The 26,019-nt window shown below is 45.5% G+C and overlaps 2 protein-coding genes across 3 annotated transcripts; both read left to right on the top strand.

Annotated features, from left to right (window-relative positions):
* The first annotated feature begins 1,773 nt into the window (after nt 1-1,773).
* On the top strand, nt 1,774-18,492 carry tcf20 (transcription factor 20). Of its 2 annotated transcripts, none has more exons than XM_080446545.1 (6): nt 1,774-2,350; nt 5,089-13,625; nt 14,033-14,126; nt 14,286-14,349; nt 14,572-14,661; nt 16,683-18,492. In XM_080446545.1, the coding sequence occupies exons 2-6, from the start codon at nt 6,351-6,353 to the stop codon at nt 16,684-16,686; spliced, it is 7,527 nt and encodes a 2,508-aa protein (XP_080302671.1). In that variant the 5' UTR covers nt 1,774-2,350; nt 5,089-6,350; the 3' UTR covers nt 16,687-18,492. The 2 variants fall into 2 exon arrangements, with proteins under 2 accessions (XP_080302671.1, XP_080302672.1); XM_080446546.1 differs by having other exon boundaries at nt 1,775-2,350; nt 14,286-14,335.
* Nucleotides 18,493-21,055: 2,563 nt separating this feature from the next.
* Nucleotides 21,056-25,317, top strand: gsg1 (germ cell associated 1; the record flags this gene model as incomplete). Its single annotated transcript, XM_080448222.1, has 4 exons — nt 21,056-21,350; nt 23,660-23,824; nt 24,220-24,331; nt 24,858-25,317. 4 exons carry the CDS (start codon nt 21,056-21,058, stop codon nt 25,315-25,317), a joined length of 1,032 nt encoding a protein of 343 aa, XP_080304348.1.
* Nucleotides 25,318-26,019: the final 702 nt, after the last annotated feature.

Genomic DNA, 26,019 nt, shown 5'->3' with positions numbered 1-26,019 from the left:
GAACAGGGGATCCATAACTGGAGAAAGCAGACCGTTCCTCATTTGTGTGTGCGATCGTGTGTGAGTGGGTGAGAGCGTGCATGCATGCGTGTATGTGTATATGTGTATGTCTGTTATGAATGCTTTTGTGTGCATATTATGGGGGAGCACAAAGGTGTGTTGACCCCTGAGCACAATGATGTGCTTGAGTCTATCCTGTAAAAGATTTCATGACCTTGTGAGGGAAACTGTCAGTGTTGGACAGGCCTGGCTGACTCACTGGCATACTGTATCGATGCCCCGATCTTGCCTATTAAGGCTGATTTATATTTAGTTGTAGCGTATCTACACAGTCCTACACAGTAAAATCCTCAGTGTTCATGTAATTCTGAGTGTACAAATGTAACAAAATGGACCCATGAATTTGTACATGCACTCCCAGAGTTACAAATAGCCTACTGTGTGGTATATATCACTCTATGTAGCACTCTGTGATTAGAGTGAATTCAACCAGCAAGCGAGTGTCTTCATGAAAACGGCACATGTCTAAGACAGAATGTAGATAAGTAGCCCACAAATTATCCTCAGTTAGGGTTCTGTGATGCAGTTTCTATGGCAACCATGATAGAAATAGACGTGTATCTGCACGGGAATGAAATTTATTGAATTGTTGTTTAGAAGCAGAGAGATTTTATTCTTGTGACTGATGGGTTAAGTGAATGACTTTCTCTCTCTCTCTTTTTTTCTTTCTGTCTCTCTCTGTGTGTGTGTGTGTGTGTGTGTGTGTGTGTGCGTGCATGCGTGCGTGCGTGCGTGCGTGCGTGTGCGCGTGCGCGTGCATGCATGTGTGCATGCATGTGTGCGTGGGCGCACACACTTGTGTGCAGATGAACACAAACGCTGTATCTGTTTGTATACGTGCTCATGGTTTACGTACAGCAGATTTTGTGGATGTGTGTTCTTCCTGTGTGTGTGTGTGTGTGTGTGTGTGTGTGTGTGTGTGTGTGTGTGTGTTTGTGTATGACACACTGCAGTACATTAAAAGTGCAGCACCATGGATGGGGGGCATAGGGCACACCATTATGATGGTAGTATAGAGTGAGTGGGTCTGGGCTGCACTCACTGGCCCTGTGGAAGCGCAGATAAGCTCTGGGAGAGACAACACAATAAATTTAATGGGAAAGGGATTCTGTTTGTAGCACCTCTGTTATTGTTCCTGTACATGATTACATTACATTCTGAGCACATAATGCCACACATTAACCATCGGAGAGGTATTATGTTAATGATTTAAGTGTTTTTTTCCCCCTTTGCACAAACACTGTTATTGCCACACTGTGTGTACAATAGGTCTACATTTCAGTGATATGATGCAGAACCCATCCATTGCACCACAAATATTCTGTCTAATGTAATTTGCACACAAAATGCTCTTTGATCTGTTATTGACTTACTCAACTCAGACATAACCTGCCATATTACACCTTATTCCCATTGAACCTGATGTCTCTTCTCCATGTTGCCTTTGTAGCCTGGTGCCTTCATTAATTCACTTTCACTTGAGATGAAATAAGAACAAAGGAAGGAGCCGGTCCAGAGTCAGCCCTGAGCCCACAGAGAAGAAAGGAGCACAAACTGTAATTTGGTAACACCCTGATGAATTTACATTTGGTGGTATTAATAGGTTGGAAATCAATGAAATGGCAAGGGCTTGAGAGGGAGGGGAGATAGAGGGATGTGATGGAGAGAGCTGAGGGAGGGGGTGCAGGAATATGAGTGTGTATGCATTTTCAAGGCGGTCTTTCTGTTGCAAGAAGAAAAAACAGTGGTCTAACAGGAAAACGAATTGGTCGAGAGCTACTGATGAAGGCATGAGGAATGCGATTTAGTTGCGGAAACTGACATTTCGGAATCTCCGCGTGTTTAGTGAGGTCTTGTGCGATGGCTATGTGTTTCATTTGAGCCAGAGCGAGGTGGAATCACCTAAACGGTGTGTGTGAAATAGGGAGAGAGAGAGAGTGGGAGAGAGAGAGGAGAGGGAACAAGAGGTGGAGGGGGCGGGGGTGTATGGACCGACCTCACTGCTTACGGGACCTACAGGCACCCCGATTATTGTGCTCTGCTCTCATCATTCTTTTGGGGAGGAGAGGACAAAAGAAAAGGGGGGTAAATCGGAGGAAAGGCCCGGGATCTAAGTCGTGACGGGCCCCCCCCGACTTCGCCGCCGCTGGTCGGGGTTGTCTGGACGTGGAGAGGGCGAGGGGAGAGCGGCGGAGCGGTCCACTCGAGACCGGGGTTTCCTGCCACAGCAGCGGGATTGTTTCACTTCTCCGCCTCCGAGGGGCCTTGTGATGTGAAGCTCCGTCCTCAGGTATGCATCCAGCCTGGCTCTCCCTGGTTAGCGTTAGCTGGGTTTGTTTAGGGGGGGAATTACATTACTAGCTCGTCTACCGCAGCATCCCCATCATCACAGATCTCTATCTAAGTAGTGAACGCTATTTGTGCTAACCTAACCTACATATCAGAACGGTATGTATGTTCTCCCCCCACTGTTTCTAAAGGGGGGGACATCTGCACCTAATCACCTCTCCTTTGTAGCTAAAGGTTGCTTTGCTTGCCCGTCCCCGTCTTGCCTCGCCCGTTCTAATGAAGTGCATTGTTCACACGAATGCATTACACAATAACGCAATATAAGCGCAAATTAGCCTTCTTCTGGCTAGCGTACAGGCTAGTGTTGGATGTTAGCTAGCCACATATGCAGCTAACTCGCGCATTTAATTCGCAGCGTATGATAGGGAGGGCAGTTTAGCTAACGCTAACGTTACGAAGCTAAACTAGGCAGATAGCACGACCTGCTAATTGTAGCTAGCAAATCCAAGTTACAGAAGACAGTGTTTAGTTGTTGGTGACAACCTGGGATTACAATCACCCCCAAAAAACAAAGGCAGAGGTGGTTTGTTCAGTCTGCAACAAAATACTGCGCCCGTCCTAATTATTATAGGCCAGGGGTTGATTTGCTGACTAATTGACTGCATTCAACCGGTAATTTCAGTTTTTTTTATTATGCCAACAATCGCCAATCCCTTTTGTAATACGACAGAATTAAAAGCGGTGCGAAATCTCGTGTTGTGATTGATTAGTTACCAGCTCTAAACTAATGGATATAGACCCAGAAAGATGCTTCAAGTCTGGCCAACTTTTGACTGCATCACCTACAGTTCCACACGGGGTGGTGGGCTGCCACTCAATGTGTGTTTATGTACTCTGTGCTGGTTGAAGATGCCACCTGGCTGGTTTCATTTATGGATTATTAAAACAGTTGTTGTCCTCTGTCAGAGCATTATACCAAACAAGGCTAAATCACCATGCAGAAAATAGAATGACATAAACCCCAAAAGATAATATTGCCACTAGGATTCAATAAGTTAATGAGTCTAATCAGAGACCCCCCCCCCCCCCAAGAAAGAAATAAATAAAATAAAGGATGCTGTATCATACGTAGTCATCCTGTGTAGATCAGAAGATGGAGGGTTACGTTAGCTATAATAAAAGTCACTTTAAGTTTTGTTATTGCCATTAAAGGTAGGGTAAGTGATTTTCTTTGGTTAAAATAAGTGTTAAATAGCTCTATATTCTGATAGTACTCATTGCTTTAGAGTGTTTGTTCAGTAAAAGGAGTCTTCTTGTCTCTCCAGCTCTTTATAAAACAGAAAATACATTTTCGTTTCAGTTTCATTTCCAATTTTATCCAATCAGGATAGAGAACTCAATCAGGATATAGATTAAACAAGTGAAATTGGAAGTGATGACACTAAGAAATGAGCAGGCTGGAACACTATAAAAATGAAGCTTAAAAATGGGTACTTTCTCCTGATTGGCTGAGATTTTGACACCTACCGGAAAATGTATTTTCTGTTTATTAAAGAGCTGGAGAGACGGGGAGACTCCTGTTACTGAACAAACACTCTATAGCAATGATTACTATCAGAATATAGTGCTTTAACCTTTTAACAAAATACTTTTAGTTTTAACCAAAAAATATCACTTACCCTACTTTTAAGCATTTTACAGTGTGTTTGTAATAGAAAATAGAGGCTTTTTTCATGCACAGGCAATGACTCCACAAAGGTGGCATTGCTGCCCTAATTACCCCTTTCCTTTTCCTCTCTTGATTCAACCCTAACTTTAAATACATTAAAGTTAATTGTCTCAAGTCCCCTCATTGGCAGGAGGTGATGTAGAGACCACATACTGTAGCTTGCATTGGCTCCAGCAGGTTGTTTGTTTACGTGAAGTAGGCTTTGTGACTTTGACTGTGTTATTTTGTTACCTTAATTGCATGCTGCTGCTAGCCCACTTTCCTCCCCTCCACCCCTGTTTGTTATCAGCCCGTAGAGACTGCTTAGGCTTGCATTGCTGAACCTTTAATCGTTATTTGTGTTGATAGCAGGCGGGGGTCGGCAAGGTATACAACATCAACCAGTAAAAAAGGACAGCGTATGTGCTGCCAGGAACACTTAAACATCTAAATATGTTATTGTATCACTGTAGGGAATTGGGTATTTTACTAATTTAGGAAAAATGGTACCTTGTCTGATACTGTGGTGCAATGAATAGTGGAGCTCTTTATGGGCCCTGATGCCTTATGCTTGACAACTTGTTTTGTGTGTTTACTTTTTATATATACTTTATAATACAGTATTATATAAGTATATTATATATTTATATTATATTTTATATGTAAGTTGTGATGTTGACAATAAGCTCAAATATTAAATCAGGCAAAGTAAAAAACCTGACAATTGCTAAATTTGCTTGTTGACGAATAACTATGAAATTACATTTTCGTCCAGTAATAACCAGCCCTGCATTATTTTTGCAATTTCATTAATATATGCTAATTACTATGTCAAACACTAATTAACCCAGAAAAGGATTTTATGAATATTGTGTGTGACAACTTCATTTTTCTTTCAATAGTTTAAAACAATACAATTTTAATTATGCAATCTTGGCATTAGTCCAAGACAAACCAGGGTATTGGATAAGAAATGTAATCATGGGTGTCATTTGTGTACACTGACGTTATTGTCTTTTCTGTTCTTTCAGATTCACAAAGGCCCTCAGGTCAGCAGTTGTGGAAAAATGAATTCAATTGCATGGAAATACCGGGGAGAGACAAAGACGGAAGAAACTGAATTGACTAAACTTGAAGAGGAATTAATGAATTACCCTCCTTTTGGAATATCGTGGTTATGGAATTAGGTAGAATTAGGTAAGACATAAATGCCGAAGACCCAGGAGAGAACCAAGAAGAATTCATCTGAACACATTGAATCAAGCAAAGCGCAATTACACAATAGGGACCAAAGACTTACAGTCCAAGTAAATATAATACAGCTGCGGAACAAACAAACATTCAAACAGTATTTAAGAGGGAATGAATGCCCCAGAAAGTCTTAAACTCAACATCAAAGAGCAGTTAAGAATATCAATGGAGTGTTCGCCTCTGGGAATGTTTCGTGGAGGACTAAATGTGGACCTTTTGGTTAGCATTGCTACAGTTATCCTGTCACACAGGTGTGAGCCAGTTCTGAACAAACCCACATATAGTCATGAACTGAAGAACTGCTGCGACAGAAGGCAGTCTTAATGGTTACAGAGACACCTTTTTCCCCCTTGCACATGGGACACAGTTGAATCCCACCACAATTTTATCTTTGTGTAGCTCTGTTTGCCCATGCTCTTATTACAGCGGAGAGAATAATGTTTAAAGACATTTAGAGTTGAAAATCTCAAGTGCTGCCTGGTGTGTCAGTCGTGCTTAATATCCTCGCCTACTCAGTGCCAAACTGCTTCAGCTTCATGGGAGTTATTGCACTGTCTGCGTCTTGTGTTTTTTAGCAGTGCTTTCGTAGCAGTGCCAGCATCTGCTGCAGAACTTATCTATTCTTGTGAATTTATTTTGACTGTTCTGTTTTGAAAATCCAACTGTTACACAAGTGAGAGATTTTCTTTTTCTTTTGACTGGGGAGGAAAAGTTGACAAAACCATATCATCAGCAGATAGCAGAAGTCATCTTTTGACCATTTCACTTATTGATTATCTGCCTCAACACCACAGTGTTCACCTTTTTGCTGCTACAAGTCTGATTACAACATCTGTGATATATTCCTCCGCTTTATCCCTTTTGTTGGCCTTCTGAAAGACATTTCCTTGCTTTACTGCCAGCTGAGAGACTTGCACATTTTTTTTTTATAATACACAAATACTGCCATAAGCCTTTCACTTACTGATCTGATCAGAAGCATTCCCTGTAGACATTGACAGACATTTCCATTTTTACAAGCCCCCCAAAACAAAGGAAAGAAATGCAAAATTTTTCAAACAGTCCAGTGCCCCCATCTCTCCCTCCTGGTTTCAGTGGGAGGGGTGGAGTAGGCCCCCCTTTCCCCCCACAACCAGCAGATCCCCAGATCTCCCCGAGGATGGCCGAGGATTACACTGGGATGCAGCAGCCCAGTCTCCACAGAGGACACCACCACCACCCCAGTCAAGCCAGCCACATGCTCGCTTATAGTGCCAGAAGCAGAGGTGCCGGGGAGGCCGTCCCACTGCAACAGGGTAACATTCACAGTGGCAACAGTAGCAACCCGTACCGAAAGGAGGCTATGGATTATTATTTATCAATGGCTGGGAAGGATAGGCATCGAAGAGGAGGTGCTATGGGTTTCGGGGCAAGCTTTGGGTACCCCAACATGGATGGACATATACCTCACCAGTACAGACATGCTGGATCGGGCTCTGCATCATCTGGCATGATGTCGCCCTACCTGATGGACTACGGCTCCTCGGCCAGTTCAGGTGGCGGCGGTGCGGGTAGCGGTGCTGGTGGAGGCGCCGGAGCATTCTCTCCTTCCCAACAGTACAACGTGAGTCAGAGCCCTGCAATGCAGTCAGTGCCAGGTTCTCAGATGCAACACCGCCAGCATGGGCAAAACTACCAAGCTCTCCACCATGGGCAGCAGCATAGGAGCTATCCCCACTCTGGGCACAGAATGACCCCGCAGTACCCACACTACTCCCCACAAAGTGGGGCCTCCACAGGGTCGTCAGGAATGTATAGCCCCCCGCCACAGAGATATCACGACGGGACTGGCGCTGGGTTTGATCCCAAAGTCAACAGCTCTCCTAATGTCAACTCTAATTCAAACTCGGCCTCGAGTGCTGCTGCTCCTAACAATGTTGGGCCAATGGAGAATGTTCCACAGAGTTACCATGCTTCGAATTATCCTGCATATTCCCCACAGACACATTCACTTCACAAGCAAGCCACACTGCAGCACCGCAACTCACAGCACAATTTGGGGGTAGGCTATGAAAACTCTCTGAAGATGCAGCACCACGGTCCGTCCCTAGGCGCTGTATATGCTAAACATCACCAAGCCTCCAATCCCAATATACCTCATCCATCATCACAAGAAATAGCCAAATCCCCAATGCACTCAAGTGCTCAACAGACCCAAATTAACCAAAACTTCAGCCCCATCTCCAATCCCTCCCCAGCTGCCTCTGCAGTGCAATCCCCCAGCTGTAGCTCCTCTCCTTCCCCTTTGATGAGTGTCTCGGACGCACATGGAAATCCTTCGGGACACGGTCCTTCACATCCTCCTCCACCCAACCCCCGTAGCACCCATAGTCACGGTAGATTACTGCAGACCATGCCTCAGTTGAGTCCCACGCCCAACTCGAACAGCAGCATCAGTAGTTGTGGGAGCAGTGGCAGTCATAAAGCCCAAGGCATGAACACAGCTGCTGCTGGTGGTCACTCCTCTTTGAGCCGCAGCAGAATGGGCACAGCGGCCAGCTCCAGAGAAGAAGGTTCCTCCATTTATCCACCCTCCCCTCTTGATAAAATACAGGACACTGGCCTCAATAGTCTGAATGCCTTGACTTCACAAGTGGCCAATTTACCAAACACGGTGCAACACATGCTTCTCACTGACACAGTGCTCTCACAGAAGAAGGGGAAAGATGGCGGCCAACTACAGCATGGAGCACACGTCATGCCCCCGTCACAACCGAGGAGCCGAAACGCCAGCGCAACCTCGAGCACCAGCACGGTTAGAGACGGAAGTGCCACAGGCGGTGGAGACGGCGCCAGCTCTGAGGCTGGAGCTGACGAAGACTCCTCGGTGTTGTCAGAGAGAGGGCCACCAGGGGCCAAGGCGGAGCGAGAGGAGCAGTTTCCTGAGGGAGAACATGCAAGAGTGAGACAGATGAGTGGCGCCAGCAGCGGCTCTGAACCGACCGGCTACTACCCTCCATTGCACAGTCAGAACCGGCAGCAGACCGGACACGCATCGCACATTAAAACAATCACTTCTGAGACCACAGTGAATCAGCCAGTTGTTACTGAAACGAAACAGAGCGAAGCTCACATTCCTTCTTCGTCGTCATCTCCATCCTTTGGTTCTTTGTCGTCTGAGCCGGGTCCAAACACACATTCGAGGCCTCCTATGTCCTCGACCCCCTCATCCTCTTCCTCTGTTGCACCTCCCCCCCAGACAAACTGTATCTCAGAGCCTTGTGCCACAGATATCAATAACAGATATGGCCCCAGTAAGATAGTAGAAGTGAAAAATGAAGAAGTTAAGGCAAAGGGCACCCATCAAGTGCAGGGTGGCGGAGAAGTAATCATACGACAACATGGGCAGGATGGTGAAAGTACGCTGGGCCCCGTATCCAGTTTGCATAACAACGAGAGGGAAGGAAAGCACCAGATGTCCGAGGAGCTGCAGAATGCCAGCAGTGTAGGTGTGATTGTCTCAGTGCGGTCGGAGGGAAATCACTCAAACAAAAGCAAGCATCCTCAAGACAACTGTGTGGAAGAGAAACACTCGCATGCTTACTTCAGAGAATCTAGCAGTCACAATGGGGAGGAAGGTGTAGATCTTAGTGTATATTCCTCTCATCACCAGCTGCACCAGAAACCTAATTTTGGACGGCCTCAAAATCTTCCCCAAGCTGCCGCACAGAAATATGGCTATTCAGAGTCCTCGTATGGCACAGACGTGTCGACAAAGAGCAGAGGGAGGCCTGGTCCAGTGGGTGAATCAAATTCCAGATACCCAGGTTACCACCAATCACAGTCTACCTATGGCCCTGTGCATTCAAAAGACGTCGGAGGCCCTGCTGCGGCAGAGGCATTGGGAAAGAGAGGGGAAAGTGCAGGTGCTCGAGTTCATGAGGATAATTCTCAAATTCAGCAGTTCCCAAGCCTTTTACAAGAAGTACTTCAAGGTTATAATTTAGATCGGCGTTATGGCCGCCCGGAACAAGCGTTCCCAGCCCACCTTCAGGGCCAGCAGCAGTTTCAATCCAGACAAGCTTACGGTGTGAATGAAAGTATGAGAATGCAAACTGCCCAGCCGGAGGCTTCCACTCATTCTTCCCAAATTGCCATTTCCAGAAAGGCCCCACAGCCCCATAACCAGAGGCAAGGAAGCAGTCCTGATTTTGCCTCTGAATTGCACCCCTCTCTGAAATCAGAAGAAGCCAGCAGTAAGACATCACAAAATGCTGAGAAAAACAAAGCGGGCGTACCCCAGAGTCATTTACCACAGCCTACTGTGTCTGTGCCACCTCCACCAAAACATATTAACTTAGCAGACTATTCTTTACCGCAGAGGAAAGCCCCGTCTAATCAGTCCACTCCATCCTCTGCCGTGCAAGAGCTCCTCCTGCAAGAGACGGAGCCACTAGCAGGCAGCGCTGCTCAGACTGAGTCTCAGAAATCATCAGGATCCCTTTTAGCCCCGTCATCAGAACGGCGCTCTGTCATCTGTGATGTGTCGCCAAACCGCCGCAGCACACCAGAGAGGGACAGGGAAGCTGACAGGGAGAGAGAGAGGGAGAAAAGTCAAAGTGGAGCCTCTGTGATCCAACAGCCATTTTCCTCTCCAACAGCAACCAATGATTTGAGCAAAAATGATCTCGGAGAGAAACAAGTGAAAATGGAAACGACAGCGAAAGACGCTGGCCCAGACACTGTAAATCTACAAGCTGATCCTCAGCATGGCATCAGTGGTGCAGCCAAAGAGGCTGATGGGGAGTATCATTCCAAGTCTATGCATTCCTCTGTCGTTATAAATGCTGACCAGTATAGGCGAGGTAATGTTGACATGACGGCGATCCCCTCTCACCCTGCCAGCTCTAATCCATTGTCCCCACCGTCTAGGCATCAGGCCTATCTCCACAGTGTTGATTTATCAGCTGGTCACGCCAGTGGTTTTCCAGGATATCGATATGGTGACGCGAGAGAGGGCAACGTGATGCCACGTAGCAGCCCCCACTTCCCCCCACATCCCTCCTACCACAGCTTATCCCCCCAGGCTCAAATGCAAAACCCACAATCAACAAATAAGCTTCAGATGTACGCGCACCCCCGTGGCCCGCCGCACCACCCCCATGACATGAATGACTGGGTAACCGCAATGAACAGGCCCACCAAGGACATGATGATGCAGCCCGGTTCCTCTCCTGGAAGACATAAGCTTAGCCAGTCAGAGCAGAGGCTGCTCTCTCAGACTGACGTAATGCCCACTGAGCCACACATAAGCAAGCCTCCACTCCAGCACCAGAGTGCTTACTATGATATGAAAATGTGGGAGTCGACACATCCAGCAAGAGAAGGTGGGGCGATGATGGAGGGGGAGCCTTACTACAGAACACAGCCTCCTCCTCTTCCTCCCCCGCCTGCTCCCGTTGCTCCACACGGCCCTCCACCCCCCCCACAAATAGCCCTGGCAGCGGGTCCGAATGCTATTGAATCTGATGTCTCCAGAGGAGCCGTGGAAGACAGCAAACCGCCCCGCCCGGCCCCTGTGTCCAATTCCGTGAAACCCCCCGCCGAAATGAGCCCTGCTGTGCCGGGACAGGGACAGCGGCAGTCCAAAGCCGGGGGTTTCGGAGACACAAATCCCTTAATGTTACGGAGGAGGGTTCGTTCCTTCATCTCCCCCATTCCTGCCAAGAGGCAGCTTCAGGACAGTTCCCAGATTCAGAGGGGTGCTCCTCCAAACTCACACCACTCCCCCGGGGCGCAGTCAGAGTCGAGCCATCACAACGAAGACGACTCCAGTTCTGACATGCCCTGTCCCAGACTCTCTTCCCCCATTCCTGGGCAGAATGCCTATTCACAGTCTCTGTCGCCTAGCGGTAAAACCAAGGCTTTGACCCCGCGGAAAGGACGAGGTTTGAAACTGGAGGCCATAGTACAGAAGATAACTCCGAGCATCAAGAAGCCAATGGGCCACACTGATGCAGACTCAAATCACTATTCGGGCTACTCTCACTCAGAAATGACACAGTTCAGTGATTCACAGGACCAAGATTTAGCTCACTTCTCCAGAGTTGCTGTGGGGGATGATGGTTACATGGATGAGAGTAACTCATTAAACGACATGATTCCCTTCAGAGGAGTTGACGAGGCAGGGCCTCTGCCTCCCACTGCCTACCCCTGTGATCCCCATCCGACATCTCAAGTCATCAAGCAGACAGATTTTGACTTTGGGTTGGGGGCTGCAGTAGCAGCGGCGTCGGGGGACAAGGAGGACTTCACTTTGCTTGGACCTCTGCCCCCTCCCCCGCCGCTACCTCGCCCGGTCCAGGGCTCTCCGCCTCCTTCCTCCTCTGCCCTGTCCGATATTCAGCATTTCACCAACACTTACCAGCAGCTTGAGACGCGAAGAGGAGAGCAGTCTGCCGCTAACCTGCTCAGACAGAAGCTGCAAGAGAGCGGAATGGGATTTGACGATTATCCTGGCAGTGACTACTACAGCACGACCCCGCCCCACCACAGCCAGGGCCAGGGACACATACTGAACAGACAGCTGCAGATGACCCCAGGAAGGTCTTCTCTGTCACCTCAAGATTCCAAACTGCAGGAACTCGTCCCTAAAGGCTATTTCCCATCCGGCAAGAAGAAAGGCAGGCCTGTTGGGAGTGTAAACAAACAAAAACGTGCGGGCCAGAGCCAAGGCCAAACTCCAGGCCAGGCAACGACCCCGACACAAGGTCACGACCCAGACACTCCGATGGCTCCTATGTCCGAGCCTCCTACACCTCCACCTGCCACCACTGACATGCCAGAGTCGGCAGAAATGATCGGCATCGATGAAGCCTCCGTGAGTCCACCGCCCTGCACCTCCGAATTCATGAGTGCCTCGCCTCTGGCCCCGCCTGTTTTGACCCAGGTGGTAAAAGTGGACGCAGAGAACGAGGACACTCAGCCAGAGAGTGAGGTCAAACCTCTGCGACGGAGGAGGAGGGGTGTGAAGGACGAGGGCGAACCAGGGGAGGCGAGGGGGAGACAGAGGAGGAGGAGAAGGGTAGCAGCCGTGACAGTGACAACGTCGGTGGCCAAAGATGACCTAGATATGTCGTCGGGGGCAGGAGGAAGCCTGGGAGTAAGTGGAGGTTTCCCGGATAACAGAAAGGGCCTGTTCATTCCACACATACACGTGGAGAAAAAAATCCCAGAGATTGGGGCGGTGTGCACCATTGTGAACGCTGAGGAGGAGAAGGTGAAGGGAGAGCGTAGTGCAGTCGCAGGGAAAGCAGGCAGCAGCGGGATTGAGTCTCCCCTGAGCTCGGCGCTCTCCTCCCAGCTATCCAGGAGAGACAGAGAAACAGAGAAATGGGAGCCAGATGAGGTGGAGACTAACCTCCAGTCAGGAAAAGCACTTCCTTCATCTGGTTATGTTGTTTCAGGCCCTGTGATTACAGAGACCAATCACTCGGGCCGTCTGCTGTGCTGCCTTTGTCAGAAATGGGCCAATTACAAACACCTTGGAGACCTGTATGGCCCTTATTATCCAGCTGAATATGCCGCCAAGCTTCCAAAAAACCAACCCCAGGTCAGACAATGTCAGGTGACCACCGGAGCCAATAAGACAGGACCGGCTTTGGACACCAATGCAAATGTATTGAGCGCCATTCAAGAGACACAAACACAAGACATGCAGATTACAAAGTCTTCAAATGAGACTGACTATGCCATCAGCCTGGTTACAAACCCAACCTCCCCCGCCACCATGGTTGGGACTGCGTCTCTGGCCGGAGGAGAGGAAATGATGATGTATCTGGCTGGCAAGCTCGGCAGCATCGCCTCCTCCGCAGCCATCCCCCCCACCAACACCACCGGCACGACGACATCACTAACCTGGGATATGAATCTAGACATTAGACCCATCCCCGAGTTGAAGAGAGAGCCAGACATCGAGAATGATGAGCAGCGGAAGCCAACATTGCTGCTGCAGCAGCAGCCAACAGATGAGGCTCACCAGAGACCCCAGCACAGAAAGCTGACCTCTCATCCACGCTTTAAACGGAGGCATAAATCCAGTGACGACTCCCCCAGAATGGTGCCATCCAACAGCAAGGCCTCCCTTCCCTTCCAGCCTCCTCCCCCGGCGCTGGACTCCCTGGGGCCCCTGGCCCAACTGGCCCAGCTGCCTCAGATGCCCATGGACCCAGAAGAGCTGTGGGTCCACGAGGGCTGCATGGTGTGGACCAGTGGCGTGTATCTGGTCAACGGGAGACTGTACGGCCTGCAGGAGGCTCTAGATGGCGCAAGGGATACCGTAAGTGGCCCCTAAATTTACATTTGGCCCTCTTTTTCTCTGTGAGGGTGAAGTTTTCTGTGAGATTAGAAGTTGTGTGTGTGTGATTGTTCTTTTATGTGCACCGTGGGTTGGCCATAACCACTTCAAAGTCTGTGTCAAAATTTGGAGGCAGTAGTAAAACAACATTAGTCGGCACTTCATCAGATATTTTATAAAGTGCATTAACGATCCTCTGCACAGTGAGCTGATTTCAGTGTACATCGTCCCTCTGTTTGTATGGTATTAATAGAATACGTGTTTATTGATTTTTATCATCTCGCAGTGCCCTTAGCAAGTCGTCACTGTCTACTACACTTTTGTGATGTATCGATTTCTCGTCTTTAACCCCCCCCCCCCTTTCTTCTGTTCTGTCCGTCTCTCTTCAGTGCTGCTCCTATTGTGATATGGTCGGCTCCACCCTGGGCTGCTACAGTAAAGGCTGCACACTCCAGTACCACTACTTGTGTGCCATTGAAGCTGGTAAGTAAATGCACAGATAAACAGTTATATTGTTGGGCTGCGCCTGCGCCACCTCACTCTGAGAAGTGACATTCTGGACGGCTGATGTACAGATTAACTGAGTGTTGGCGGCTTATAGGTGTCCAGTATCGATATTTACTCTCCCTTCCCCTCCAATAGATTGCTCTCTGAATGAAGATAACTTCTCGCTGCGGTGTCCGAAGCACAAGGTAAAGAGGGAGAGGTTGGTTATCACATTGTTTCTTGGGGACATCCATGATTAATGTTTCATGTGACTCAGTGAAAAATAAAATTGAAAAATCCTTCTGCCACTGTTGACTGGATCGTTAAGCTTAATTCTCTTTCACTCACTTTGTCTTCTACCATCTCTATTACTTTTGCACCCCAACCCCCTCTCTCTGTCTCTCGTTCTCTCGTTCCGTCTCTCCCTCTCTCCTTTGCCTAGTTTCCCCAGAGCAGTCGGCCATCCAAGTCAGTGTACCTGGAGCAGTCAGAGAGAGGCTGAGAGAATAAGCGAGGAAGAACGGGCACATCTGTAAGTTCACACTCAGTGGTATGCGTTTGTGTGCATGCATGGGCATCTTTATTTGTGCATGCACGCACATCTGTATCTGTGTGTAGGTGTGTGTGCACATTAGTATATTTCTGTGTACGCGTATGTGTGTGTGTGCGTGCACGCAAGATAAAGAGCGTTAGGGGAAGCAGGAAAGGGAGGGAATGCTGCGTTCAGACGGTAGCTCATTAATGATTTATCTGGTTGGTATGAATCCCAACAATCTGGTTGGTCTTATAAACCCTGCCTTTGTTTACTATTCGATGGGGAAATTAGTTTCTCATAAATGGTCCTTGAGCAAATAAATGGACAATTATTCAGGTCCTCCAGGCTGTTTGTTGTTTGTTTTTCGATTTAGGCAGCGCAAGCTCCAGTTTAATTCTAATATAACAATAAGATGAAAATAACACTAAGATTCTGTTTATTGTTCCGGCACATCTGCATATTTCTGCATATTTGCCTAAGAGATGTAGAGACACACAATCCAACCTCCCAACATACAGTATAAGGACAGGATGGGCCAAGAGCAGAGTATGCCACAGGTCTCAGTCACGTGAAGTTCAGTGCATTGCTCAAGGGTGCTTCGGTGGTCTTAGTATGCACCTCAGACAAGCTTTTAGAAGTTGTTGTCCAGTGGCAGCACACATTCAGTGCATGCCCGTGTTTCCAGGTTCCTGAAAAGTAGAACAAAGCTCTTAATGTTAAAAGAAGTATACTAGAAAGGTGTGCTCAGTAGAGTGCAGTATGTGATCAAATTTTTGGGTGGTGGGGGGCTGTGCACCTGTATGAATAACAGGCCTCAGCATACGTCCACCTGGGCATGGGGCAATTCTCAATTGATCTTGCATGCATGTCTGTTCATATTGTTCTGTATAATCTGCAAAGTGTGATTGTTAATTTCAGTGTGTGAGTCCTCCCTGAGGCAACACAAGGCGGTGGGCTGTTAACAGTAGGCTTGTCCTTAACGTGTAAACAGACACAGCGATCTTTATAATCTTCATCAATAAGGACAAAACTCCTTCCCAAGAAAGAGATTCATGGAAAAAAATGTTTTACATTTATAGGTAATCAACTTCAATCTTATGCGACTTTGATGGGTTGGCATTTCATTCTGGAGCCATGGTTGTCTTGACAACTTGCATGTCTGCGATTGACTAGTATCGGTACACCACATGAGCCAGAGGGACAGGAGCATTGTAATTGACTAGTGTAGATCCCATAAGCTGGATGGACAGATTGTGCCTGGTTGGATATCACCGGGAGGAACAATAGCTCTGTGATTGTGAATTGGCAAAAATGACATGGTTGTCATTGACGGATTTGAAAAATATTCAGGAATTGAGGTCCATGGCCTGCTGGCAGCATGCACAAGAAATATCTGCTTAGTAGTTTGCGAGATTAGCTGCGAACAGACAGATACTTGGCTGAATGCTATAATAGATAGGAGATATTATCTCCATCGCCTGGCAGAGATAATAATAAACACAGTGCTAAATCAAAGATATTTGGAAGGTAAATAGGATAAAAGAGCTACTAGCTTTTAGTTTTTTAAGGAAAATATATATTTTTTATTGATTTATAAAGTATAAGTATATATCTATAAGATATTTGGAAATGCCTTTTCATGTGACTTGAGTGCACAAAAATAATCACGTTGCTTGAATCACTTGAAATCACTTTGTGTTCAAATCGAACATGACATTTTATCTTGAAGTGATTTACTGTCACTCTGTCCGTTACTGTGAAAATGACCAGAGTTGAAAATGTTTCAACTTGTGCCGAGTATAGTTACTCACTATATGTCCGGGCAAAAAAATCTAAATTTGTCTTGATTTACATTGACTTACATTGAAGAAATTGAGCTGCGGCTGGTGTGAAGGCACCATTCCGTGCAGTGGTTGGTCACCATTCAAATTTGTCATTCTTTTGTACTTCCATGTCAACGGTGTGTGTGGACATCATTGAAAAATTTCTCCTAAATCCTTTGTTTGGTTAAATCCTAGGTGAGGTTGGACGTCAGAAGACTTGAGAATTGTTTGTGAAGCAGCCCTCCTTCCCCCTCCTTCCGCTCCCCCCCTCCTCATGAAGCAGGATGAGACAGGACTGGCATCGGACGAATGACAGATCTCCGACAGAGAGCCACACAAGAGGAGAGTACAGTTTCTCAGCAAGGAATCTACATAATTACTTTTAAGATCGGGGGAGGAGAGTGGGGGTTGACAAAATACAGACTTTTGTTTTTCTAAGAGAATTATTGCTCTTTACTTTAAAACAGAATATATATTAAAAAAATATTTGCGCGAACAAAGCAACACAGAGGAATCGATCTGCAACTACAAATGACAAAAGCAAAGCTGTACAACAACAAAGGACCTAGGTAGAACAAAATGAGACATTGGGTGCGACACAAGATTTGAAAGGAACTTCCTTTTGAAAGCAGATGGGAACACAACTTCCTCTCTAGGCTTGACTTTTGAATTTCCGGAGATACACTCAAAATAGTTTTATTCTTCTCATCTGTATTATAATTTTAGTTGTTTATTTGCTTTTGTTTGTTTGTCTGTTTTTTGTTTGTTCTTTTGTTTTTCTTTACAGGTTTTTCAGTTGTCGAGTGCTTTATAAACCAAGTATTGGGAGTAAGACCCTCGAGGAGGCACAGTGAGGGGGGTTAGACCAAGTCATGGCGAAGGATTGGCTTACGTATCTAAGAAGTAGTATGTTATCATAAAATATTATGATAGTCTTTATTTTAGTCATTATTATTATAACTATTATTTTCTTATCTCCATCAGTATTTACTCATAGAAGCTAAATGGATGTATCTCACTCTATACTTGGTCGATATATCACAAATTGGCCAATATGAATAATCATCATTCCCGGAGAGGGAGGTACAGGAGTGTTGCTTGGAATGTCAGGGTCGAGTTGCCACAAAGACATTATTGCCTTGGAGAACGGACATCTGTTGCCTTTTCAAAAGTAGTGCGTGAAGGAGGAGTGAATGTGTGTGAAATTTGAAGACTTTAAAAAAAAGAGAAAAAAAAGGAAATGTGCTTATTTGAGTCTTTGAATCCATTTTGGTCCTTTTGAAAAGTGTTCTTATTTTTCATCCCTGGGGTTTTTATGGTACAGAGTATTCATGGAAAAAAAAAGATGACAAAAAAAAGAAATAAAATAGATGGACACAATCTTATTTTTCAAGTAAAACAAGAAAAATGTTCGTAGCGAGAAGGACGGAGCCGTTACTAAGGAGGAGATGACACTATGGACTAATGCATGCCTGCCATATTTGACCAAGATGGCTGGAAAAAGACTACAGACAGGACACAGGGTTTGCATTATGGTGGAACTGCACAGAGTGCACAAGTAGCGAACCTGGGGAACGTTGATATCGCTTTGTATAGGAAGTAACGTTCGACTGACAAGTGTCAGGCCTCTGAGCGTTGAGGAAGAAAAACATTCTGGAACTTTAGAGGTTCTAAGATTCTTTCGATGAATGGCTGTGATTGGCCAACTGTGCTGTCCAATGAGGAGTCTGCTTAACCAAGTACTTTTAGAATGGTTTTGTTTCCTTCGTCGGTGACACTACATTGATTTTGATCGGGAGATGCAAAATCCATTCAAAAGAAACATTGCCATAAAACTTAAAAGTGAGTTGTATGTGGTGTTGTCTTTATCATTTTTTTATTGTTATTCTTGTAAAAAAAAAAGTCGAACTGACAAAACAGTTACACTATTGAATCCATGCTGTACTAGAAACTTGTCAATATGTATATGAATTATGAATACACTTTAAAAATGCTTCAAGAATGATCTAAGTGTTTTCCACTTTCACGTCAGTCACTTTTGTTACATTGCCAAATTAATTTCAATTTGAATGTATTTTCATTATTTTTTGTCACTTGTATTTCTCTGTTACCAACTGTTTTTCTTTGACATCTCTCTCTTTCAATCTTTTAATTTTTTCATCACTGTTCTTTGTCAGTCACTTTTGTTCCATTGCCAAAACTAATTTCAATTCTAATATAATTTTGTTATTGTCAGCTGTTTTTCCTTATTCCAGCTGCCTTTCTTTCCTCTATCAGCATCTGTGTCACTCACTCTTTATTCTTTCTCTTTTTCTTTCTGATGTACGCTTTTGTCAGTCCTCTTTCTATTTCATACACACAGCAGTGTATCTTTGTGTTTACTGTGTCACATGTTGTGTACATATACATGATTTGATTCCCCCCCCCCCCCCTGTCTTTTGTCTAAGAACGCTCATAATGACATTCTGATTCATTGTGTTACGGAAAGTCAGTATTTCACAGTTGGTACCATTTTGTAAATCAACTGACTTCACTGTGACCCTTTCTACCAGGGCTCTTTGTTAACCTAGGTCACTACAGCCATCTACAAACTATGTTTAGTATTGCATGGGGTAAATTGCCCCAACTTATATACCCTCTCAAGTTCCCGACTTAGTAATAAACGCCAAATAGTTGAGGGGTAGGAAATTTACATTCTGGGCAATCTGACCATGCAAAAATAATAATGCACCTGCCATCCCCTGAGCCTCTGTATGTTGAGGAAGAGCCCCCTCTTGTGGAAATGACTCACTGCTTTTCAGATATAGTCAACCGGCTCTTGTATGAAATAGGTTGACACATTGATTCTGTGGTAGCTTGAACACTATGAACAGATGAAATTGGTGGATTCAGTCTGTGTGTTGGGTTTGCAGAGCTGCTGCATATCTGCCTTATTTTTTCCATCCTTTCAAGGTCAAGCTGATGGTAGTAGTTCAAACACAAAAGACTGCTGTTGCATGCTACTTTCAAAGGCAGATGATTTCCGGAAGTTGTGTGTGTGTGTGGGTGGTGGGGGGTAGGACCGATAGAGTAGAGTTGTCTGATTTGGATTTAGTATTTACGGATGGCTTAAAGAAGTGGTGTGGGGGGTGGATGATGTGTTTGTGCATGCGCACATCTGTGTGTGTGTGTGTGTGTGTGTGTGTGTGTGTGTTGTACATAGCCACAGTCACTGGCCAGAGGGGCCGGATCATAAAGAGGGACAAACACCACCTTGTGTAGGTCAGCGTATTGGCCGAAAGAAACTCACCGCCACACTATTCGTAGGAGAGGAAGAGGAGTATGACAAAACGTTTTGCTGTGGCCTTCCACTTGCACCCACTGACGGCCGAGAAAAGTTAAGAAATGCGAGGTTAAATAAGGTGAGTGTTTTTATTCCCTAATGTTATTTAATTTCAATTCACCGCTCGACGTCAAGCGTTCCATTGCGTTGGTTTGTCTACTTGTATGTCTCCTGGAAAGGCTCCATTCTGGCAACAGTTTAAGGCCATTTCTTCTCATTTACCTGTCCATCTGCCTAGCAATTACGTTTGGTGTGCTGTCACACTGTTCACTCTTCAAATGTGATTAGCCATGTAAAACCTGTCAGTCTGTGCACAGCTGCTCCAAAGATAATGAAAGAAAACTCACTAATCAACTCAGGGAAATAAGACAGATGTTACCTCTAAAATGCTCTTTATGTTTATCTTGCTGTATTTTTAGATATGTAGGGTTGCAACTATGTTGATTATTTTTTCAATTGGTCAATGTGTGATTAATTAAGACCATATATCTTCCCACATCATTTTTTTATAAGGTAATATAAAAAAGTGATGGTAAATGCTCGTCACAAGTTATTTGAGCTGAGACATTTTGAAATTGCTTACCATAATGTTTACCCAGCAGTCATTTCATTTCATAATAATAATTGAACAAAGGCAAGCATTCACATTTTGTGAATTTGTAATAACACATCAATGTAATAACGTATCAGGAATATTGCAATTATGCCCTTAGGTTAAAGACCCCAGGAACCCATGGTGTCTTTATTAGGAGGCTGGCTGTCTATCTTGCCTTTTACCAAATATGGAGTCATATGTCATAGAAATCGTCTCAGGTCCACATGTGGATCTCAAGATCCAATTTTTTTAGACCTGCTTTGAAAAACGATGGGGAATCACTTCATTGTGATGTGTTGTCATGGCATCCAAATGAGAACAAAGCAATTCTAATTCAGATGATGTCATGGCTGGAGCTGCTCATGATGTCTCTTCTGTGTCCAGGACACATTGTGAGCTTATTGATCGGCTATTTTCGGCACTCGACACCATATGGTTTAACTCTTGTACACTTTTTGTATGTCTCTTCTCTGTCTCTAACTTATGTCTCTCATTTGCTCTGTTTCTGTTGTCCTCTTCCCGCTTACTAAACCTTTTACCTATCTCTTGCTCCATAGCTCCCTCTTCTTCCTCCCGAGCTCTCCTCTCCTCCATCAACCCCATCCCCCACCCCCCGTCACTTCTGCACCTGCAGCATCCAACCCCACTACCATGGCCTTTTTTCAGCGGGTTCGCTCCCCGCGTCTCTCCTTCATCCAGACGGTGGTGTCCCTTGTCCTGGGTGGGCTGTCTCTCATGTCCCCCTACTGGGTCGTGGGCCAGCAGAAGATGCCCAAGCCCCTCTGCACGCCCACCAAGCACAGAAACTGCATCCCCGTGCCTGGTGTGTCCGACTCAGCCAGCATCCAGTTCTCCTGGGATACCGGGGATGCGCTCTTCGTCTTCCCCACCTTCCACACGGGCCTGTTCACCAACTGCCAGGAGAACATCTACACGGACGCCTATGGTGAGCAGAGGACGGCGCCCTTCAAGGCCTGGGCGGTGCTAAGAATTCATGAGGACTATGACCACCCTAGCATCCCTATTCTGGGCATGTCATAATAGTCAAACATTCAGCGAAAATAGGCGAACAGGATACCAGAAGTATAGGCGTCTGGGGGACCCCAGTCAGTTAATTATACCGTTTTTTATACTTTGTTGTACAATAGTGTCATGTCAGCTGTGAGCTTGTGATCTTCTATTTTAGGCCATTTTGAAACATAAAAGAAAAAAGCAGCTGAGTCGTATGATGAGGCTTCAGATCAGAATGTAACCAGTGAAGTCAAAGTGTATGCCTCCACTCAAGAAGGTGGTTGATAGGAACATGTTTATGTTATTTGACCAGTGCAGCATTTATGGCATGTTATGATGATACATTATGATGAGTGGCAGTGAAGTCGCAGTTTGGGATTCGCTACACCGGTTGTCAAACATTTACATGTTTCACTGAAAATGTCATAACTCCCATAAGATAAAATTATTCCAGATTTTTCACAATTTTTTCAAATGTTTGGGAAATAGTAGCGATGTGACGTGTTGTGAGCTTGTAGATCAACTATTTTCAAATAGCCTATGTACAGTATATACAGTAGTTAAAGTAGTTGGTGGTGCTATATTAACACATTTTACTGGGGACCCTCTGGAACCCCCTCAAGGACACCTGGGGGTCCCTGGACACCACTTTGAGAACCACTGCTCTACTCTACATGTATTAAAGTCTGTAGCTCTGATCAATTCAGCCTGGCTTTGCTATACGAGCACTAGATCCTCAGTTGGCAGAGATGAGTTCCAGCTGCCCGTAAATATTCAACCCCTTATTATGAAATGGGTACTAAGTGTTTTGAAAGGGGGATGAAAGAGAATGATGTACTCTTTATGAGAACACATTATGAGCAGGAGTGGAATTGGTATGCAGGTGGTAGAATTTATTGCATCTCCATCTATATATAGAAGTCTATGGCACAGGTCAGTTGTGACTTTCCGAGGATACAGGAACCATCAGCCCTTAGAAAAAGGCTTTGTACTTCATGAAATTAGTTGTCCGTTTGCCCAAGTATTAAAGTCACAGTTACACATTGGAGAAAATGTACAGCTTGAATTTTAAACAAGTCCACGATGAAGACCAACTGGGTATTGACCCAGCTACATAATCACATGCCTACTTATTTCATTGGATTATATAGTGTGTATATTTATATATTTTCTAACCGAGGTCATGCATTGTGATGAGTTTATGATTGGTTATGTGTAGTAGAGGGTATTCCCAAGGTGAGATGAGGATTCACGAAGGCAGGAGGGGAAAAAACACATATTGTCTGATAACAATGAGAGATTAAAATGGGTTATATCAGGACGGGAAATTCTGTGTGCGGAAATATGATTTGTGTGTGTGTGTGTGTGTGTGTGTGTGTGTGTGTGTGTGTGTGTGTGTGTGTGTGTGTGTGTGTGTGTGTGTGTGTGTGTGTGTGTGTGTGTGTGTGTGTGTGTGTGTGTGTGTGTGTGTGTGTGTGTGTGTGTGTGTGTGTGTGTGTGTGTGTGTGTGCTCGTATGTGCATGTGCGTGCGTGCGTGCGTGCATGCACACCCGAACACACCACACCACAATGCTCCACCAAAGAGGATTATCATCAGTGTGTGTTCTGCTCAGGGAGATTTAGACTTTAACAGCATGACTCAATTATGGATTAGAAACCCAGAGAGAGAAAGGTTAATGGGATTCAAAAAACACTGGCTGTGTTTCAACTCTCCCGTTTGCGACTGATTTTCGGGTCAGAGTGTGGAAAAACACAGTAGTTTAAAGTTCTATCCAACAGTATAAGAGTATAAGAGGTTTGTACATCTGGAGTGGAATAAAGCAGTTGCCTCTGCTGGTAATGTCGGCATTTATAATTTGCTGTTGCAAGATCATTGTGTTTTTAAGTTGTCATCAAAATAGCATTGGTAGCAGCTGAGCTTGCCTGTTCTTGGACAGGTCTAAATTGTTAACCTTTGGTACAATGGCATGTTTAAAGTAGCCACTGAACACTAAACTATACATTTTCCTTTTCTATTTTCCAGAGGAAAAGTGCCATTTGTTTCATACGTTGACGCCAGCAAATGAAAAAGGTAGATCGTTTAAAAATGGTATGCTTTTTTGCATTGATAGGTTGTTTGATCAATCGATTGATTGATTGATTAATTGATTGATTGTTATACCCACCTGCATGCCATCTGTACCTGCCTCGTGCTCTGTCATACTGTCTTGCTTTGGCTTGTGACTTCTCTGCGTGGACCCCAGCAATATTGTGGCTGTCCGTGACGATGGAGATCATGTACGTTGGTCTGCTGGTCATCAGCTGTGTACTGCTGTCTGTCCAGCTGTGCATGATCACCTGGTTTCCCACCACACAGCACTGGGGACAGCTGCTCAATTCCTTTGCTGCCGTCTTCACTGTCCTGGGAGGTACTGTACAATAACATTTTACTGTTATCAGTAGCAATTAATGTATGAAACACCTGATAGAGATCATCAATAGCTTAACCGATATCACAGAAATATATATCTATACATATTTCACAAGTGATTGCAATCTAGTAAGGCAACCTGTTGTTGGTCTACTAACCTATTACCCTACATATTTGATTCTGTCTGTCTTACATTTTAGGAAATGGCTTTTGCATCATCTGGCTGCTGCCATAGTTTTGGGGTAGCGTTTTTACAACGTGTGTGTGTGTGTGTGTGTGTGTGTGTGTGTGTGTGTGTGTGTGTGTGTGTGTGTGTGTGTGTGTGTGTGTGTGTGTGTGTGTGTGTGTGTGTGTGTGTGTGTGTGTGTGTGTGTGTGCGCGTGTGTGTGCTAGGTCTCCTGGGGATGGTGGCACACATGATGTTCATGCAGGTGTTTCAGACAACAGCCTCCATGGGACCAGAAAGCTTCAAACCTCACAGCTACAGCTACTCCTGGGCCTTCTAGTAAGTCCTCTAACACACACACACACACACACACACACACACACACACACACACACACACACACACACACACACACACACACACACAGCTAACATACCCGAAGCTTTTAGCCAACAGCATAAAGTCTAGTTCAGACCAAGGAACTAGTCGAGACCAAACCGTTTTAAGCCTGATTTATACTTTGTTGTAAGACACTCAAATAGCCGATCTACAAGATGACAATGTGTTGAATTTCTCGACTATTTTCGATGAATGACACATTTGTACAATGGAGCATAAATTAGAATGTTGTGGAGAGAAATCGCAGCAGTCTGAATTACCCTTAACAGTCCACACAAATGATTTCCTCATCAATATCAGAAGCAGAGGAAGTAGAAGATCCTTGAATGCTTGAAATTTCAAGCAAGGCTGGCATGATGGTTTCATTTTCAGGACTGGATATTGAGTATCATACTGTATATCCAGTGCATGTGTGATGATACACATATGCATGCATACAAATACACATATTTACTCTTTCCGTCAGTGTTGCTTGGATAGCCTTCACTTTCTGCATGGTGGCGGGGGTCTCCACTCTCAACAACTACACCAAGAAGGTACTGATGGTTGGACCCAGACGTAACTCAGCCCTCAACCCCTGCAGCTTTAATTATGTGGGACCCCCACCACCAGCCCCGTACTACAACCCTTCCATCATTACCCTTGATTACCCCCAGGCCTCCCCTCACATCTCCCCCCTGTCCCCTTACTATGAACCCCCGTTGCCGCCCCTGCGGTCCTCACCGCCCCCGCTCAAGCATTGCCACTCTCTCCCTCTCTCCCTCTCGGCCTCCTTTCCCCCGCCTCCATCCCACCCTGCACCTCTGTCCCACTTCCACCGCCTGTCCCTGGTCTCGCCCACCATCTCTGTCCACCTGCCCCTGCCTGGTCCCAAAGACAGCTGTGCCCCTCGGTATGATCCTGAGGATGTGTACAGCCCACTTTGACGGCAAATAAAATAACACAGACTGCCATAGATTCGGGCTCCTGGAGGATATGCATGGTTTCCCAGAAGGATCTCAGGACTAAGAGGCTGGACTCACTCAGCCACAAAACAAATCAAATGTTTTGATTCTTTATGGTGTGCCAAGGCACACTGGTGTGCTGTTAGACAACTTCAGGAGTGCATTGCGATTTTGTGACAAACACATAATATTATTTGGCGCCGGCGGCCATAGCTGAGTGGGTAGAGAACTACTTATTGTCACAAATAGTAGTCGTATAGAGATGAATTGGGTAGGGAACATAACAGAGCTTCAATATCTGACAATTTGTGGTGCAAAGGTGTATTGAGGCTTCAAGTAATGGGTGGAACAGCAAGCTCATTGGTGTAGTTGGAAAGAGCGCTTTGGTCAGCAAAGCTCCTGGGTCTTACCGCAGGTCTGTTGTTGTTTTTCTCCAAAGGTTTGGTTTAGTGTTTGTGAGGTTATGGTTAGGATTAAGGTTAGGTTTAGGTATCGTTTTTGTGAGGTTATGGTTGGGGTTGGGTTTGGGCTAGTTAAATGTTGACTTTTCAGCGCTACTGACCTACTGATTTTTTATTTTTTTTAACTATGTCAGTACTTTATGCTCAGTCATTTCCCAATACACTGGCAAATTCTATACATTAAGAAATATACATATTTTAACAATTTTCAACCTGCTGTCCC

This window comes from Gymnoscopelus braueri, assembly GCF_963280865.1.
Source record: "Gymnoscopelus braueri genome assembly, chromosome: 13".
Lineage (NCBI taxonomy): Eukaryota > Metazoa > Chordata > Actinopteri > Myctophiformes > Myctophidae > Gymnoscopelus > Gymnoscopelus braueri.
This window is presented reverse-complemented; position numbering and strand designations above follow the sequence as displayed.

Bases quoted from the DNA above. Each gene is read 5' to 3' on its own strand.
- tcf20 (XM_080446545.1), top strand. From the start codon at position 6,351: ATGCAAAATTTTTCAAACAGTCCAGTGCCCCCATCTCTCCCTCCTGGT. The intron at 13,626-14,032 runs GTAAGTGGCCCC...GTCTCTCTTCAG, and splicing joins TAGATGGCGCAAGGGATACC to TGCTGCTCCTATTGTGATAT. The intron at 14,350-14,571 runs GTTGGTTATCAC...TCCTTTGCCTAG, and splicing joins CACAAGGTAAAGAGGGAGAG to TTTCCCCAGAGCAGTCGGCC.